The following is a 19,596-nucleotide window of genomic DNA, read 5'->3' as shown; positions in this document are numbered from 1 at the left end:
ATGACATTTGTATGGGGTTTATTAGATCTAGCCAGGCAAACTGGGGTAAGGAGTGTATGATGTCAAACATGTGAGGTTCTGGAAGTGTGACTATATAAACACTTCCTAGGCCTAACCCTCCCTACTCTCCGCCCTCATCCAATGTATAGAAATCAACATGATTTTAACGGTTCACCAATGAGATTATGGTGCTTCTGTCATTCTTGCCTGTTCTACTCAAGGTACTGGAGGGCCAGCTGTAACATCAGAGGTCCATATGCCGCATCAGCTAGTTTTGGGAGAGGCCTTTTCCCTGTTCAGAGTGCAAAAGCTTTCCTAGCAGTTGGGGAGGGCAGTGCAGGCTGTTGGTGTGGGATGCAGGTCGGACGCAGGCTGAGAAGTTGCCTGTTACTGCAGAATTCCGTGTTGGAGTGGAAATTGGACTACTCCGTGGAGTTCCTAGTTGGTGGTTCAGCCCATCATGAATTTTAATACTCTGTAGCTGATAATTAAAGAAGATTTAAGTTTATTTTTAGACTCTACTGTTTCCACAAATTAATGGCATCTCCAATCTTCATTGTTTGCTTGCAATTGTTCTCATTGTGAATGTAGACTAGATCTTAACAGCTTTATTTTTAATTCTTTGAGAAAGGTTACTTACAAGTACACGGCCCAATTGAATCGTCATAAGCTGTTAAGGGCTCCCCTGGCACCAGATACATTGTTATGTGGAGGTTCTGTGGGTCGGGCACTTGGGTTGGGAGAACCTTGCATGAACTACTTCAAATACCAGTAGTATGGGAGAAAGCAGGGTGTTTGTCAATTATCTGTTGTGGCAAATTAAACTTGCACAACCAGATACTTGTCATGTTGTATTCGCTTTTCTGGCTCGTATTTGAGCTCATAAGTGCAGCAAAGGAAGTAAATGAGGTATTTATGTAAAAGGGAAATAAAGTTTTCAAATCACGTTTTTCTCCTCTGGGGATTGTTGGCCCACTAGCATGATTCCAAGACCCGTGTAATGGGTATGAACTGCACAGTACTTCCTATAGATACTTTACATAATAATCCACTGTATTCTTCTCCTACTAGGTCACGAGGAGTTGGATTGGTTGTTTGGCCAGTATAACAGATTTCGATTCCAGTGGCTTTTTACATATTGGTTATTTGGACTGTCGAGATCTTGTGCCAAACAACTGCAAAGAATCTTCCTCTGGTGGAAAAGATTCAACAAGCAGAAAGTTTCCGCCTGGGGGACAAAGGAGTGCAATGTCCAGTATCTGGCTTCCCTTCACTACATCACTAATGACTTCTGGAATGGAAGACTGGCCAAAGGGGATGAAAACTTAGGTAATGTATCTGGAACAATTTAATTTTTCAACCTAAATTACAGGGACTACAGAATCTGTACTCCTAGATCTCAACCAGCACTATAGGGTTTGAAGCCTGTATATTGGGGAAATTGAAGGAATTATGTCCACGAAAAATGAGCAATGTTGCTGCATAAACTGCTTGTGTGGATGATTTTTCTTGAAATCTGGAGAGTATTGTGCAATTTATTCAAGAATAATTCAGTGACTGACTTGTGAGTTAAATCGACCACTGTCTCTCTGACTGTGACTGACTTCTTTTTGTGTGGAAAATTGTAAAAGCGGGGATAGCTCTTGAGAGCTTGAAAAATAATGTTGAAGTTGGGAGGAGAACATCTAGGGCTGGAACTGTATGGCCAATCTATTTCTTGGACACTGGACCTAAATCTTGGTCAATAAACCATTGTCACACTGCCGTGTGTGTGTGGGGGGGGGGGGGATCTGTGAAAAGAGGGGGATAGGTGGGAGGTAGCTTGTCGGTTGTCTATTAGGGAGTGTACAAATTTCACCCTAAACAAGGTAGGAGTTTTTGCATTTACTTTAGGTTCAGTTAATTTTGTTAAAATGGGAACTTCAACAATACACTTGACTCTGGAAGAGTAATATTGGTGAGTTTGTGACTAAGAGATCTAGTTTGTTTTTGGGTGGTGGGAGGGGGAGGATTTCATTTAGATCAGCTAAAGGGCACATTTGAGGTTCAAAATGTAGCCATGCTAAGGAACGGCAACATGAAACTGATGTAGAATGTGTAATCTGAAAGCAGCTTTTTTTATTGCTTTTTTCACAAAGTGAAAAGTGAGCCCCAAATGCCGGAACTGGATGTCATCGTGTCAACCTCCTAACTTTGAGGATCAGATCCCATGAATTTAAGAGATGAATAAAGATCCTTGTATGTTGGCTACACGTGGCCTTCTACTCCATTTAACATTACCTTGATGGACAACCTAATGTTATGTTTAGTGCGTTACAGATCCCATGAGTCCATTGCAAAAAGGAGTGTAAACTAAGCAAGAGTAAGTTAAACGTGGATAGGATTTGAATACCCTCCATCTTGTAACTAACAAAATGCCGGCAAATCATTATTAAGTTACCTGCAACTGTAAATTGTCAAATATGGGGCCTCTGTTTTACAGGATAGAAATGGCTATCCCCAGGTACAACATAAGGATCAACTGAAGCGGATGTGACTGAGGTAGAATTTTAAGTGTGTACATTGTATGTGTGGTAGAGTACAGAAAATAATCTTCAAACTCCTATTACTTTTACAAGGAAAGGAAAAGGTGCTAGTCTAGGCAGGGTCTTATCCAGGATGACGTCTGTAATGTTCTTATTGGAAGAGCCTTGCTACCACCTTTCTAGAGCAATCCTCCACTAAAATTGCAGTCATAGCCCATAGTGGTTATCTTCCTTCTTTCTGCTCACGTTTTCTGATTTATTTTTCCTTATTTTACTCTTGATTTCCTTTTTCTCAAGTGTCCCTGTTTTGATGCCCCATTTTAGTTTGTTGTGTTACAATACTGATTTTGTTCTCCCTATGTGTGCCCCTTTTCTGTTTGAGCTCTTATTTTGATGTAAACCTTTTTTTCTTGCATTTGTTACGCTGTTTTTTTTGCTTAACTCTGTCCATGCTCCACCTGTTTTTGGCCATCTTTTTTCGATTAATGCCAAGTGCTTGATTAAAGCTTTAGTGCTTTCATTTTCTTTCCTTGACTTCTCAATAGTTTTCTCATGGTATTTATTTGTGTGTTTTTCTATAAGGCCTTAGGAGAAATAGGGAAATGAATATTGCATAACAATCTACCAATGCACAATGCAGCCACCTCAAACCGTTCCGATCTTTCTTGCTCTTTTCCTGTGGGTAAAGTTTTAAAATTCAGTCCACGCATTTTTTTTTCAGTAAAACGTGAGTCCTGCACTTTCAAGGGGAGATAGCAGTTAATGTCATGAGCTCAAGTCACTTGTGATGTTGTGTTGAAGCAGTGGTACTTGAAAAAATTGTAAGCGCGTGCTTTTTTCTGTAGCACGAGGATTTTCAGAGCCCTAGACATACATTTTTCCATTTGGTTGGTGCTATTCCTCTAGCAACAACATTTTTAACGATCACTTGCTGGAATATGGCGCCGTCTTCCAGCCAAATTCATTGTTGCTGTAAGGCAGCTGCCTGCAATGGCTTTAATATACCAAGTGGAGAAATCTGACGACATCTCGGGTTTGGGTGTTTTTTGGGCTACTTATGTAGCCCGGGGGTATACATGCTTCCATTTTGCGTTACCAGCCACCATTTTGTCTTGGTGACACTGTGGCTGGCATAGGAACACTTTCTGCAAGTACAAGGGAACATCTGTGCACACAATATCGTGCCTCTTGTGTGTTATATAGCTATGAAAATAGGTCCTTAATTGGAATCTTAAAGTACTTAAAAAATGGTAGGCCCACCACACATTCATTATTGTAGGATAGGCCAGCGTGAGAGCCTACTTGGTCCTTCATTGAACACTCTGCATTGGCCATACCTTACACCAGCCTTTTTGAACGTATTCCAACAGAGGAATCCATTAAATGACAACGAGGAAATAACCCCAAAAATAGAATCCCATAGTCAAGAATTGAAAGTTTTTTGATTAACTGCTTGCTTTCTCTCATACGGGTTTCCAGTATATGCTGCTAAGTCATAAGGTGTTGACCATACCTGGCAGAATCCAGTCCCCTAGTGCCAACTTGACTGGATATCCTCTGGCATGAACATAATTTCTTAGGGGGCGTGGCTTGGAGCCGAGAATGGTGGCCGTCTAAATTGTGGGCTCTGCTGCTGAACCCCTATAAATCCTGATAAACCATTAATCCAGACTTCCCACCCCAACCAGAGGAAAGGTAAGGGTTTGAGCTCCCATTGACAGCAGTTTGGGATCGGGACCTACCCTAATATCCTGGTGTTGTTCGTCGGAAAGCTACCCGATGCTGCGATCGGGACAGATCAAGATGGTGGCCATGGCCTAGAAATGAAACTAGAAGCATCGCAGATCTGTGAAGCAGCTGAAACTGGTGGAAGACCCTGAGCACAGGGGAATTGAGTGGCGCTGTTACCCGGACAGCTAGAGGACGGCTGCTATAGCTCGAAAAAGAGGTGCGGTACTTCTGAAGAATTTAAGTTCAAAGATGACTTGCGGTTTCACTACATAGCGCCGGAGACCTGTGTGAAGCTGCGGCGGGGTTTACTGCAGGCACCCCACGAGGAGAACAGCCATCAGGAAAGCCTGACCCAGCGAGTAAAGGAGCTGGCGATCCTCCCTGGTGCGTTGCACACACGCACAGCAGGCGGAGGGGCGAGAGTTCCCGTCCACCAGTGTTGGGCCATGGTCAAGCCAAAAGGGGAAAAAAGACGGAGCTCAACAGCTAGCGGACACTGAATCGTCGGGTCGGGAGGAACAGGAAGAACGTGAGCAGCTAGACTACCCCCAGTTACAGCATCCGCTGGATAAAATCCTGGCAGCAATAGCGGACTCCCGAGCGGCGCTGCATCAGGACATAGCGCAGGTGGCCATGGGATTGGGCCTACTACGAGCTGATCAGGACAAGTTGGTGGACAGAGTCAAGACGGTGGAGAGAGCGATCCGCACCATCGAACCTAGACAAAGACCAAGTCCACAATGACGAATTTTCTAGATCGCTTAGGAGAACTAGAAAAGCGGGCCGAGGATGCTAAAGGACGTAATCGTCGGAACAACATCAGAGTAGTGGGCCTGCCGTAAAAAGCGGAAGGGACAGACATGCTGCAATACCTAGAGGTGGCTCAGAACTGGGGTAGCACCCTAGGGCCTCTACTTTCTACACTCTAGAACGAGCGCATAGGATCCCGGCCCGACCCCCCCCCCCCTCCCCCCACCCCAGCAGGGCCGGCCTCCGAGACCGGTGGTGGCAAGGCTGTTGCATTTCCGTGAGAAACTTGTTGCTGCAGAAAGCACGGACAAATGGTCCCTACTACGTCGGGAGCAGTAAAGTTAAATTGTTCCCTGACTACACGTACGAAACACAACTTTGATCCTCCTTCCTAGCTGTCAAGAGGGAGCTGCGAACTGAGGGACTCCAATACTCCCTGTAGTTTCCAGCTAAGCTGAGGGTAATTGTTGACGATAAAACATATTTTCATGAAACCCCTGAAGAGGCCTGTGCTTGGCTGGAGTTATACAGAGCTGGGAAGGAGGACCCCGACCATGGAACGCAGCGGATTGCATGTCAATTGCCTCAGAGAAAATCGAGGAGACTTCGAAACAGACTGCGGAGGCCCTCGCTGCAACAAAGCGAAGCGGAACATCGATGTGCTCAAGGTGTCATCGGCCTTGTTGGGGGCACATGAACGAACATCACTGGGAGGGTCGGACTCGGAGAAGGACGGTGATCGCACCAATACTGAACATTCGGAGGTGGACGGTGTGCATTTGCCGAAGTTTACACCAACAGCAGAAAGCATGTTGGATCGGAACTAAAGTGGCTGCTGAACTGTATTGATGACGTCACCGCTGACAAACCGGACTTCTTATAGTAGGTTCTAACCAGGGACTATGAGTCGGGGGTGGGGGGGGGGAGGATGGATCGCTATAGTCCTTGTTTCTCCAGGGCTCAGCTGGTAACTAGAAGTACACGGACACTGGGCGGCGGCCCGTTGGTGCCTGGTCCCCCTCATTGCCCTTATGGCGTGCCCTCAGTGACTGCTGATGGGCCTAGGAATGTGTTAGTTGTTATTGGTTTGGATGGGAGCTAGCCGCGCGTTACTAGGTCCTGTTCTGGGGGGGGAGGGGTGGGTGGGGTAGTGGGGGACGCAGGATGTTGACCGGTGTAGAAGCAAATGTATGGTTCGAGAAGCAGATGTTACTTGTGGGGAATGGGAGATACTGCTGATTTACGTTGTATTACCTGGAATGTGAGGGGCCTACATACCATGACTCGTCGCCACAAGATTCATGCGTATTTGGTTCGCAGAGGGGTCCACATAGCGTTACTCCAAGAAACCCATTTGACTAAAGAGGAGGGCGTGGCATTACAAAGAAGGTGGAGAGGGCAGGTATATAACACCACCTATTCAGCGTTTGCACGAGGGGCTCTTTTCTGGATACGTGCTGGGGTCCCTTTCCAACTCACGCGGCAGGCAATAGACCCTTCGGGCAGATATGTGGCCATAGAGGGAAGACTTGGGGGCAGGGATGTAGCGTTCTGTAGCCTCTATGCACCTAATGTAGATCAACTAGGTTTTCTGACACAACTTTCTGGCACGCTGGCGTCCTATCTTGTGAGCCCCATGATAATTGGTGGAGATTTAAACTCCATAACGGATATATCGCTGGATAGGTCTCACCCCCCATTAGCTGACTCACCGATTCACAGACTGACACAGGACTGGCAGAATAGGTGGAATCTGGTGGATGCCTGGCGTATGCATCACCCACTAGACCGGGATTATTCTTATTACTCCGGGATGCACGATCTTCATGTCCGATTAGATGCGGTGCTATGTTCCCCAACGGTGCTGCCCAGTGTAGTACGAACTGAATACTTGGCCAGAATGATCTCCGACCATAATCCACTGTTATTCACCATGCACTGGATGATTGGGATATCCAATATCCCCACTTGGAGGCTCCACCCTGAGACACTGGAAGGCCCGATTTTCCAGAGAAGTGAGCGAGGGGATCACCCAATATTTTGCAGAGAATACTGGCTCTGCCTCCACAAGGGCAATTGAGTGGGATGCTTTTAAGGTGGTGATCAGGGGCATGTGCATAGGGAAACACGTGGGATTGCGAAGGTGCTCCTCCAAGACCTAGAGCGAGCCGAGACTAAACTGCGCAAGGCTGAGTTGGCGCGACCTACTCAGCCTGAGCTTCGGGAGGCGATCAAGGCAGCGAAGGAAGAGGTGGCTGCAGGAATAGAAAGGTTGCGCTGCTGTGACTATAAGGCCTATAGTACAAGAGCTCATGCAAAGGGAGACAGGGCGAGGATGCTGCTAGCCTGGCTGGCCAACCCGACCAAGAGGGGCTCCCCTGTTTTGGCTCTGGTTGATGACTGGGAGTGGGTGTACAGCCAGAATGGGATCCTGCAGAATTTTCTGCGCTACTATGAAGAGCTCTACTGAAGGAATCGAAATTCTGCAAGTCCGGACTATACTTACCAATAGCCCACATATAACATAAAAGAATAATAAGGCAGTCGGCAATGGAGCAGGTCGAATCGTTTATTCAATTCAATGCAAACCCTGACAGGGGAGCCTCGGTCTACACGACCCACGGAGGTGTGCAGAGGAGACTGACTTCATACAAGTGATACAAAGCATATATACGTTTTCACACATTCAGGTTAACACCCTACAAGGAAAAATACAAGTTGTCAGTGAGCCAGCAGGAAGACCCATATAAGGCACTATTGATTGCTAGTAGCTAGGCCGGAGCTATTCCGGGAGCAGGTCGGTGAGATGCCCTCTTGTCTATCTGGAGCCTGGGGAGTACAGGAACGGGCTCTGCTAGAATGCACGCATCCCACAAGAGGGGCAGGTGTGACCTTGGGTTTCCCTGAGCTACACACTAAAGATCAGAGAAGGAGGCTAAGCCTGACAACATGGTTTCGTACCAAGAGCTAACTCACGTGACTTCTGAGAAGCAGTGCATGAACACGGAGAAACGAAACAAGATGGCTGCAGTTATAGGTCGAAATGGGCCTTCATGAAGCAATCGCGAAGCATAATAACACATGATTATTCATATGCATATACGGTTATATGGTACATAGTGGGCCAATCAGGAGTACATATAATTTTATATCCCAACAGACGGCCCTTTTGGCCTACTATGGCCAATATAACTACTTCACTCAACAAACACTCAATCAATTTGCATGAGGTCGATTACCTCCTTCTGAATAATTTGTTTCTCAATCTTTTCCTGTCGGGAAATGGTTAGAGCAGACGTTATCCTAGTTGCACAGAAAGTGCAGCATGCTGGGCCACATTGGAGACATATACAACAAGAGAAAATAACTCCAAAGGCCCCAGCTAAGATCATGAATATTTTCCAACCCCAGGTAGTCAGGAGACCCCAGAACCATCCACTGAGGGACCAAGTGCCGTTCCCTACATAAGCTCACTGGCTAATCGATGTCAGTTCTTAATAGCGAGATGTATGGTAGGGGTCAAATCGGGAATAAAAACGCAGCAAGAGCTGCTGATCGCTCTACAAGCTCCTCCCCTATCTGCCAGGATGACCTCTAACACCATCCGATTTTGAAGCGAAACAAGCCTCGCAGCCTGAAGCTCAACAGTAAGGTTGGTCAGTATCTTAGTTGTGGTCTGAACCACATTTTCCACTATTCTAGATAAACGTCTTTTATTTCGACTATTAAAAATCGGGCCCCAGAATGGGATCAAACCCTTGGAAATGTCTTCAAACTGCTGCAGTGAGGTATCTGTCTGATCAGTACTATCAGTATCAAAACTCCTAATAGTCAGATTGGATTCTACCTCTCTTTACCAACCGATGGGTCTTATGATAATCAGAAGAGGCAATGTATACAGGAGGATAGAGAAAGGACAGGTAACACCGTCCAGCCCATCCTCGAGGGAGCCAAGTATAAGCATTTTCACCGCACACAAAATATACGTTGGGGGGAGTAATCATTGGAGGAGTACTGTCAGTCTGCAAGGTATAAGTATAATTACATGTACTACTCCCTACCTTAACATGACCTCGCCCCCTCATACAGAATAGGGAGGTAGCATTTATTATGGGGATTGGCAAAGCTTGATCATTTGTAATATTACGGTCCTTAAAATGCTAAAAATACATAGTAGAATTAAAAAGTTCAAAATCCTGCATTTCTTCCTGCAACCAGGTGTCATTCTTATAATCTGAATATATGTTCATACAGGCATTTGGGTCCAAGGATCCCTGACCTCCATCCCTTCAGCATCAAATTATTGGTGCTGTTCTATATACTTCAAAATGGCTTCATAGTCCCTTTCAGAATATATCTTAGGATTTTCAACATAGTGTGAGTACATTAACGACAACAATTGAAACCATGCCTCGCAGCTAGCTAAATGGGACCAAGGAAGGGAAATGAATAACTCATGCTGATGCATGACTGATGGTAACAATCCGCAAACCCAACAATTAGTTTTGTTTGTGGTACTGTGAGTCTGGTGCAGCATTTCAATAAAAACATTCTTCGAATAAATCTCCCTAAGTCTAGCCTTATGTGGAGACAGAGAATAAAAGATGTTCTTCTAGGGCAGGGGTAGTTCTCAATAATGTCTGCACTGGATGCTGAAATTCCAAATATATAAACGCACACATCATGATTAAAGTAATTATAGAAATAAAAGCAATGAAGGCCACCTTCACTCTGGTGGGCCATCCGGGAAACAATTGCATATCATTAATAGGATGCCGGGGGGGCAAGTGGTCGTTCATCTTCCATCATAATTCGAGCAAAAGGAAACCTACTCTCTATGTCCAAATCTATCTCGGTCCCTTGCTAAAAGTCCAAAACTAATCTTTGTATCCACAAAGCACGCACACCACCAGAGGGTTTCTTCTTCCCACCAAGGGATCTTCTCCCTGTGTCCGTTTTAGAGCCTCACAGGCAGACTCTGCTCATCTCATTTGAAAAAGCAATCTTGCAGATTCCAAAAGCACGATCGCGGCCCTCAACTCAGTCTTTCTTTCTGAACAAAGCCAAATTAACACAATGTTCCAAGCTCTCTGCGGGTTCAGTCCAGTGTCTCGCTCAGTACCCCCAATCACTCTACTCAAGGGTTTTCAACACAAAGTCTTGGTCTAATTTCTTTCATTAGTGAGTGAGGTACCGCGCTGTTTTCGGGGCCGCAGATCGTATTGACAACTGCCAGGTTGCTCCTGGTCAGAAAATAATTTGGTAACATGGGTAACAAATTTGGTCACTCCTTGTGGCACCTCGGGACTGGCAACTGCTTCTGAATGAGCTGTCACACCTTTCCCTTCAGGCAACACTTCACTTGATTGCCCAATTTCCTGAGCATCTGAAAAGGGCACAAAACTTTTAAGCAGCTCGCCTTCCTGACTCTGCACTGTGTTTGTTCTGCCGATCAGCAGGCAGGGGCAGCGGCAGGCGCTTCAGATGGCTCACATGGATCCAGTGTTTCCGGCCATGCACCTTCACCGCCGTCCTCGTGGCCAAGATGATCTGGTAGGGCTTGGACCACCTGGGCTCCAAACTCTATTTCCGTTGATAGTTCTTCACCAGGACCCACTGGCCAGGTTCCAAATGATGTCCAGGACCCTCCGGTAGTGGCTGCAATGTGTCCGATACCTGTTGATGAAGAGAACGCAGATCTTTAGTCAAGGCATACAGATAATCTGTCATTAATGGGTAATCAATATCCCTGAAGGATCGTGGCCTAGGGACTCCCCACACGTTGGCTGGAAGCCCAAATATTACCTTCTGAGGAGATAGTCCCGTTCTAGTGTGAGGGGTCGTTCTAAGGGACAATAAGGCCACTGGAAGGGCATCTGGCCACTTCAATCCAGTGCTTGCACAAATTTTGGCTATTTTTATTTTAAGGTACCATTGTATTTTTCAACTAAACTTGCTGACTGAGGATGTCTAGCGGCATGAAATGTTTGCCTTATTTTCAATCCATCACAAACACTTTGTACCAACTGGGCATTAAAATGGGGCCCATTGTCCGACCAGATAATTCGGGGCAAACGGAATCGGGGAAAATATTCTTTTATTAGAACCTTGGCAATAGCAACTGCCGTGGCATCTTTGGTGGGGTAGGCTTCAACCCATTTACTGAAAGCACACACCACCACCAATACGTACTTCAAATTATTCACACGTTCCATCTGTATATAATCCGTCTGTATGTCTTCAAAAGGCAAAGATGGAGCAAAATTGCCACCCAAAACAGATTCTCTACCTCCAGGATTGTGCTGTAAAAACACCGGACAATATTTGACAATGTGTGCGGCAGTTTTGGAAATGTTCGGGTTATTCCATACTGGATCTAATACTGCACTAATTCCTTTTGCACTTATATGGGCTGGGCCATGGGCCATGGTCACTACTGCATATACCAATGCGTTGGGGAGCAACCATCGCTGTTTCTCGGATCTGTCTATCCAACATTCATTCTTATCCAATTTCCCAATGTCCCGCTCCCACCTCTGCATCTCTTCCATAGTTGCTTCTTTCTGTAATTCTTTTACACTTTCAATGGTATTGTCAAAAAGGGATGTTTCGGTGGGCCATCGAACGGATGTGCTAGGGAACATTGGACTTCCTTTAGCTTGAGCCGTTTCCTTTGCCACTGAATCGGCAAAAGCGTTTCCCTTTCCAGTGGAATCTACGACTTTCTTGTGGGCACTGCACTTGATAATGGCCACCTTATTTGGTAATGTCAAAGCAAAGAACAATCGATCAATCAAAGGACTATGTTGAATTTTCTGGCCCCTCTCCCTCCACAGCCTCCCGAAGCTATGGGCAACGCCAAAGGCGTATTGGCTGTCTGTAAAAACGTTCACCTTCAGTCCTTCACTCAGTTCACATGCTCTTAACAAGGCTATTAGTTCAGCTGCCTGGGCTGAGTGGTATGAAATCCTTGCGGTTTCCACTACAGTCTTCAGAGTCTTAATGGCATATGCAGCTGTCGCAGTGCCATCTGGTAATTTAAAACAAGAGCCATCTACATAACTCTCCTTCGGGGTCAAGTAAAGGGATGTCCGACAAATCTATACGTCCCTTCATTTCTTCCTCTGTTCTAAATATACAATCATGCACATCATCTTTTATCATTTTCAGGGAGAGGTAACAGCGTGGCTGGGTTCAAAGTAGCACATCTTTTAATAGTAATGTGTGGGGCAAACAGTGTCATCTCATAGCCTGTTAATCTAGCACTTGTCAAGTGTTGGGTCTTAGTTCTATTCAGAAGGATATCCACAGCATGTGGTACCATGACTGTGAGGTCAGTGTTTAAGACTATTCCTTCTGATTGTCTGATGGCCAGTGCTACTGCAGCAGTGGCCCTCGCACAACTTGGGAGGGCTCGAGCAACAATATCTAAAACCGAAGAGAAAAATGCACAGGGTCTCTGTTTTCCACCAAAAGTTTGAGTTAACACTGACAATGAACAGCCGTCTACCTCGTGCACATACAGTGAAAAAGGCTTCCGGTAATCTGGGGTTCCCAACACGGGTGCAGAACAAAGAGCATACTTTAAATATTCAAAGGCTTCTTGACATTCATCTGTCCAGGGCAGGGGTTCATGCACATCTTTCGTTGTCAAATGCAACAAGGGTTTTGAGAGAAGTGAATAGTTGGGTATCCATTGGCGGCAGTAAGAGGTTATGCCAAGGAAAGCACGAACATCACGCTGACTACGAGGTACAGACATGTTAGTTATAACAGATATTCGTTCAGGAGTTAATCGCCTCCCCGCTTTCGACAGGAAATGGCCTAAGTAGGTCACTTCCTGTTGACAATATTGAAAATTAGAAAGGGACACTTTATTTCCTTTCTCAGCCAAATGATGTAGTAATTTTACAGTAGCCCCTTTGCATCCCTCTTTCGTATCAGAGGCCACCAAAATATCATCCACATACTGAATAATGGTATTCCCAGCGGGCAGGATTAATTCATCAAGAACTGTCTTCAAGGCTTGACTATAAATGCTAGGACTTTCAGTATAGCCTTGGGGAGCGCGTGTAAATCTAAAACTTCGGCCAGCCAATGAGAATCCAAAGATATGCCTGCTATCAGGATGAATCGGGATGCTGAAGAAGGCATTCTTCAGATCGATTACAGAGAAGAACTGAGCCGTCGGAGGGATCATGGTCAAAATAGCAGTTATATCGAGCACCACCGGGTATTGTGGAACTACTATTTTATTAACCTCTCGGAGGTCAATCACAAAACGATATGTGTCCTTATAATCTGGGGCACCATCAACTGGTGCTTTCTTCAAAATCGGTAAAATCGGGCTATTACAAGTATTTGCCGCTGTGTCTTCCACTACCCCCTTTTGAATAAGGTCACAAATAATATGCAACAGAGCCTGTTCACCTTCTGGCGAAATTTTATACTGTGGAATGCGAGGCAGCTGCGCATTAGGTTTCAAAGTGATTGACACAGGGGATATTCTTAACAGACCAACATCAGTGTCTCCTGTAGCCAACAGCGTCTGAGGAATTGTAGAAAATTCGGGAGGAAGACGTTCACTTTTTGCAAAGTATTGAGCGTCCGCCACAGAAGGTTTCTGTATTGTCAAATACACCCCATCCGGTGAACAATAAATCCGAGCATGCAATTTCTTTAAAATATCCAAGCCCAAAAGGTTTTCACCACAATTGGATGTCAAAGTGGAGAAGTGTGGCTCACTGGTTAGAGCAGGCAGACCCTGAAGCAGAGGTCCGACCCGGGACCAGGGTTCAATTCCCGACGCGGCAGGGTCTTGAGCTCAAATGTCCATGGACTCGATAATTCTCGCTTCGGTGCCTGACCTAATCATGGGTTAACACTCTGCAACTCTGGGCATTAAGCTTGCTTAATCTCCAACGGCCCCCCGCGGCGGGATGCCTGGCTTTCACCTTGGGGATGACCTGTAGGGGCTATCTCGCAGGGAAAAACCAGGACGGGTTCCCAAGGCAAGTGCGGAGATACCCCTTCGGGGGTCGATTCTGGCGCTATATAAGAATATAATAATAATAGAAAGGGTGACCGTATAGAAATAGGACCTATAGTAAAAGGCAAGGGCTTAGAAACGGGGCTTACCACAGGTGTTCTGGAGAATCCTACTGATACATTATTTTGGCCAGACAGAGCAGCCCCTGGGACCATGGTATGAGCAACGGAACTATTCATTGCTCCAGTATCCAATAGGAATTTTCCCGATGCGCCCAACAGTTCCCCTTGTACATAAGGTCCCTCTTGGTCAACTGGTACTGTAATGTGGCCCCCCTCTCTGTCCTTGGCTGTCTCATGCATAATCTTGTCCGTCGTATCAGTCTCTATAATTCTCGTTGTAGTACTGCTTGTTTTGTGGATTATCGAAATAATTTTTTCGAGAATCATCCTACTCCCGTCGCATACTATTGCGATCCACATTTCCCCGACCCCGTCCTAGTCCCCTACAGGGACCATTTTTTGCCAACAACAAAGGACAGTCCGCTCTCCAGTCTCCCTCCTGCTTGCAATATGAACATTGATTAATACCAATATTCGGGGTATCTCCTCTTCCTCTGCCTGCTGTTACTCCCCTTTGAGAGAAACCACGCCCACCTTGTCCAGTATTTTGTCCTCTATTAACCTGTTGTAGCAAAACTGTTTTTTAGATCCTTCGTTTTCTTTTCAGTCTTTTCTTTGCTCTCATTTTCTCGATGCTCATAATATTGAGCCATACTGAGGATCACGGACGGGGTGGCCGTAGTCCAAGTACTTTCGGCTGCTTGGAGGCCTGACCTAATCTCCGGAAGCAGATTCGTAACGAATCTGTTCACAAACCATCGTATCCCATCTGTGGATAGATCCTGCCCACTAAAATCTATGAACGTTTTTTCAAACCTGGTAAAGAAGTCTGACACACTTTCATCCTTCTGTTTACAAGCTGTTAATTTATCCCAATCTATTTTCCTAGGAGGGAGGAGGGTCTGCATGTAATTAATAATTTTATCTGGCACTGCTAAAACTTCATCTCGGGGTTTCTCTCCAGGTTTGCGTTCCTTATCCCAATTCTTTAATTGATCCCATGTTCCTCCTAACTCGGGGACATGGTCTGTGTCGTGTATTTGTCTCCAAATATCCACTGGAATTAGGAGACCAAAGAATAGTTAGATATCCGGTATCGTCATAATGGCTGAATTTGCACCTTCGGTCAATTCTTTATAATAGGCAGCGGGATTTTTACGAGGGTCGGGAAGTTGAGCCTTTAAAGTGAGGACCTCACTTCACTTCCAAGGGGTATAAACCCATTGTTCCTGAAGTCTTGCGTCCACACGAGCTCGTGTCACTACATTGTTAGCGTCTCGCATTTCAGGTAATTCAGGGAAAAATAGGGGGTGTACTTCTCTCATAGGGTTCTGCGTTCCCCAGTCAGCGCATTTTCGATGCATTCGTTCTCGATAATGCAGGAGAGTGGCTACATTCCGATATACTTCATCGGAATGTAAGTGGAATTTATGGGCTCTATCTCTCAGTATTTGAGGAGGGAATCCTTCCTCGAAACACTGCTCCCATAGGGAAATCAATCTAATCGCCATGTTCTCCAGAGCTAATTGCTGCGCAACGGGTTCAAGATCTTTCATAGTACTCCAAATGTCTTCCATCGTGTAAATAGCATTCCGCTTCCATTGGGATGCCTGATTTACTATAGTCTTTCTTCCATTCCTAACGAGGATCTTGTAAAAGTCAGTTGATCACTCAAATCTGACTTAAGGCGCTTAGGCGTGGTATCTAGGACGGCCAAAGCTCGGAGTCTATAGCGTTTTGAGCCGGAGGGGAGAGAAATACTGGAGAAAAGGGGGAAGAAACAACCGTGTCCGGTAGTAACGAAATAAAGGGTGAGGTAGTCAATCGGAGTGAGGGAGGGGGAAGTAGCGCACTTTGTACAGACCCGTCAGATGGGGCCGTGACCACTGCTCCTACTGGATCCTTAATGGCTACCGCAGCCCCTGACCGATCTATTCGTGCCACAGGTACTGCTGGATATAAGCCTTGTGGAGCATAAGGAGGAGGCGGACGGGCTTCTAATAAGTCCTCCAGCTCCTCTCCAGTATCGGGCGTGCCACATAACTTTTGTCCGTTTCCAGACGAACTGTCTGTCCATCTGTGCAATATTTTCCTCCACTTTTCCTTTATCATAAGCTATGGCTTTCTGAGTAACAGTCTGTCCGGATTTAATCTTTCCCAATTTCTCTTCCCTTATCCGTCGTAGTTTTGCTTCCTTCAACCATAGGTTCAAGGAGTCAAACATCGACTGACGGTTTCTTCATAAACCTCTTATTTTGGAGATAATTAATCTTTTTCTCATCGAATGACCCTGTTAAAGGCCATTGCAAATCAGTATTATCATTTGTGTATTTATTCCATAGGGTACTAAACCAGATCGGGGTAAGACCATGTTTAACATACATATCGAAACTGGGGCTTCCCTCGGGAGGGGCAGGCTGTCTCTCTTCCAGCCGAGCCCCTCGCCGACAGCAGCACCCAAAACATATTTTGCTGAAACAAGGCATGACAATACAATATCACAGTTCTGATGTATGGATTTCAATCATGTCTTGCACACGGGCGCGCCTTTTTCACAATTCACTCTCACACTTTTCCTATTGTTTAACCATATAAAGTGCTGTAAAGCGAGGCAGTGTTCAAATGAGCTCAATACAAATTCAATGCAAATGACATGTCTTCAAAACTAACAGAGCCTGTCGACTCCTGTTCGGGGAATCAAGTCAAAAGATTTCGAAACCAACCAAAATTAAACAACAAAATCCGTAGACCGTTCTGAGATCACTTGGTAGGCGAACCACAGACCCACTCTTAGGTCATCCCCTGGTCCTGTTCTGGTTGGGCCGAACTTCGGGGCACAGAGCCCCAGAGCCCTAGCTTACCCAGTTGCTCCCAGGGCCTTCCCGGAGTGAGTCTGGCCAAGCAAGCACTCCGTACTCTGTGAAGGCACCAAGTATTATCTCCAATATTCAAACAAATCCACGAGGTGTCTATCCGTGCAGCCCCTGCGCCGCAACGTCAGACTCCCCTGATTCCCTTGTGGACCAGCTTCCCCGGCCACCACTTTGAAAAGCAGACTGCTGTTACCAAGCGAACACTCTTTCCAAGCGTAGTTTTCCAATATAATCAAAGAGTTCTCTCACCTGGTGCACTCAGGCCGATCACAAATTCTCCACTGCCGACTTCTAGACAGACCGACACAGCCTATTCTTCTCTCGGGTTAAGCCCGTAGGACTCCGGCGTAGGGTCTTCAGCAGCTGGGAGGGATCCTGGGCTCGAGGGCGGAATCTCTAGTTGTCATACCACAAAACGGGTGTTTCAGATCAAAATTCTGTTCGTCCACCCACTCGGCCAGAACTCCTCCCTGTCCCTTCTACTCCTGTTTACATCGCGGAGTACCGGCAGAGTCGCCAACTGAAGGAATCGAATTTCTGCAAGTCCGAACTATACTTACCATTAGCCCATATATAACATTAAAGAATAATAAGGCAGTCGGCAATGGAGAAGGTTGAATCGTTTATTCAAATCAATGCAAACCCAGACAGGGGAGCCTCGGTCTACACGACCCACGGAGGTGTGCAGAGGAGACTGACTTCATACAAGTGATAGAAAGCATATATAAGTTTTCACACATTCAGGTTAACACACTACAAGGAAAAATACAAGTTGTCAGTGAGCCCATATAAGGAACTATTGATGCTAGTAGCTAAGCCGGAGCTATTCTGGGGGCAGGTCGGTGAGATGCCCTCTTGTCTATCTGGAGCCCGGGGAGTACAGGAACGGGCTCTGCTAGAATGCACGCATCCCACAAGAGGGGCAGGTGTGACCTTGGGTTTCCCTGAGCTACACACTAAAGATCAGAGAAGGAGGCAAGCCTGACAACATGGTTTCGTACCAAGAGCTAACTCGCGTGACTTCTGAGAAGCAGTGCATGAACACGGAGAAACGAAACAAGATGGCTGCAGTTATACCAATAGGTCGAAATGGGCCTTCATGAAGCAATCGCGAAGCATAATAACACATGATTATTCATATGCATATACGGTTATATGGTACATAGTGGGCCAATCATGAGTTCATATAATTTTATATCCCAACACTACAGGAGTTCACTAGTGGCGAGAGACCTGGAAATTGGCTCCTTTTTGGAGGGACTTTCATTGCCAGAACTGGATCCGGAACAGGCAACATGCCTTGGTCGAGATATAGAGTTAAACGAAATTAGAAGTGCTATTAAACGCATGGCTAGAAATAAAACGCCGGGAGTTGACGGGTTGCCGATAGAGTTCTACTCCCAATATATAGATATACTGGCACCAAGACTCCGAGAAGTTTATAGAGAGGCAAAGGAGCTGGGCAAGTTGCCTGCTTTGATGCGAGAGGCCTTAGTGATTCCCCTCTTAAAACAAGGGAGGGAGGGGACAGACCCGGCCTCCTACCGCCCTTTGTTGATGCGGACAACCGACTATAAGATACTGAGCTGTATATTGGCGACCCGACTGCTGCAACATATGACCACACTGGTCCATGAAGATCAGGCTGGTTTCATCCCAATGAGGAACACATCCACGAACATCAGGAGATTAGTGAGGTTGCTTGAAGACCAGCCGGAGGCCCCAAGGCCAATGGTGTTATCGGTGGACATTGAGAAGGCTTTTGACAGCCTGGAGTGGTTTTATTTATACATCTCAATGGGGCGATTTGGCCTCTGGGCCGGCTTTATCAGCTGGACGAAAGTGCTCTAAACAATGGCTGTAGCTAGAGTGCGCTTTGGATTGCTGATCTCAAAGCAGTACCCAGTGAATCGAGGCACGAGACAGAGATGCTCGTTGTCCCCTTTGCTGTTCGCATTGGCGGTGAAGGTTCGACTGGGAAGCCACTCCAATGGTCTGTGGTGTAGAGTAAGTCGGCAGTACATTTCCTTGTACGCAATGACCTGCTGCTGTTCCTCGATGATGCCGGTGGGGCACTGATGAGAGCTGGATCTTTGCGTTCGGATTTTGGCGTTATATCAGGGTTGAAGGTGAACTGGTCAAACGTGCCTGTTCCCGTTAAGACAGGGAGAACCACAGCCGATTACTGAAAGGAGGTGAGGTGGGAGCCCACCAGTCTGAAATATCTGGGAGTGCATATCTATCATAGGGCAGCCGATATGCTAGAAGGTAATGTGGGACGTGGCTTGAGGGCATTGAAGAGTAGCATGGCCTTTTGGGCCACACTCCCTCTGTCAGTGACTGGGTGAATAGCGCTGTTAAAAATGATAGTGCTCCCTCGACTTCTGTACTTTTTCAGGACTCTACCGGTGTGGATCCAGTGTTCAATGTTTAAACTGTTGAAGTCACTCATAGTGAGTTTCTTGTGGGGGACTAGCAGACGCCGGGTAGCGTTGGCGACGCTTATTAGGCCCAAAACTCAGAGAGGACTAACGGCCCCGGATTTTGAGCTGTATTACCTGGCGGCCCAATTCCAGGTTGTAATGCAAGCAGTGGCGAAAGAATTT

General features: G+C 46.2%; 1 protein-coding gene across 1 annotated transcript in view; it reads left to right on the top strand.

Moving 5' to 3' along the window:
* The window catches only part of LOC147664999 (uncharacterized), a 125,451-nt gene that overhangs the window by 66,590 nt on the left and 39,265 nt on the right, over positions 1–19,596 (top strand). The window contains exon 4 of the mRNA XM_086949829.1: positions 1,072–1,329. Within this exon, the coding sequence (XP_086805955.1) occupies positions 1,072–1,329 (258 nt within the window). The remainder of the gene's footprint in view (positions 1–1,071; positions 1,330–19,596) is intronic.

Source organism: Lissotriton vulgaris, unplaced genomic scaffold, assembly GCF_964263255.1.
Source record: "Lissotriton vulgaris unplaced genomic scaffold, aLisVul1.2 SCAFFOLD_772, whole genome shotgun sequence".
Lineage (NCBI taxonomy): Eukaryota > Metazoa > Chordata > Amphibia > Caudata > Salamandridae > Lissotriton > Lissotriton vulgaris.
The sequence above is the reverse complement of the archived record's forward strand: the minus strand, read 5'-3'. Positions and strand labels throughout refer to the sequence as shown.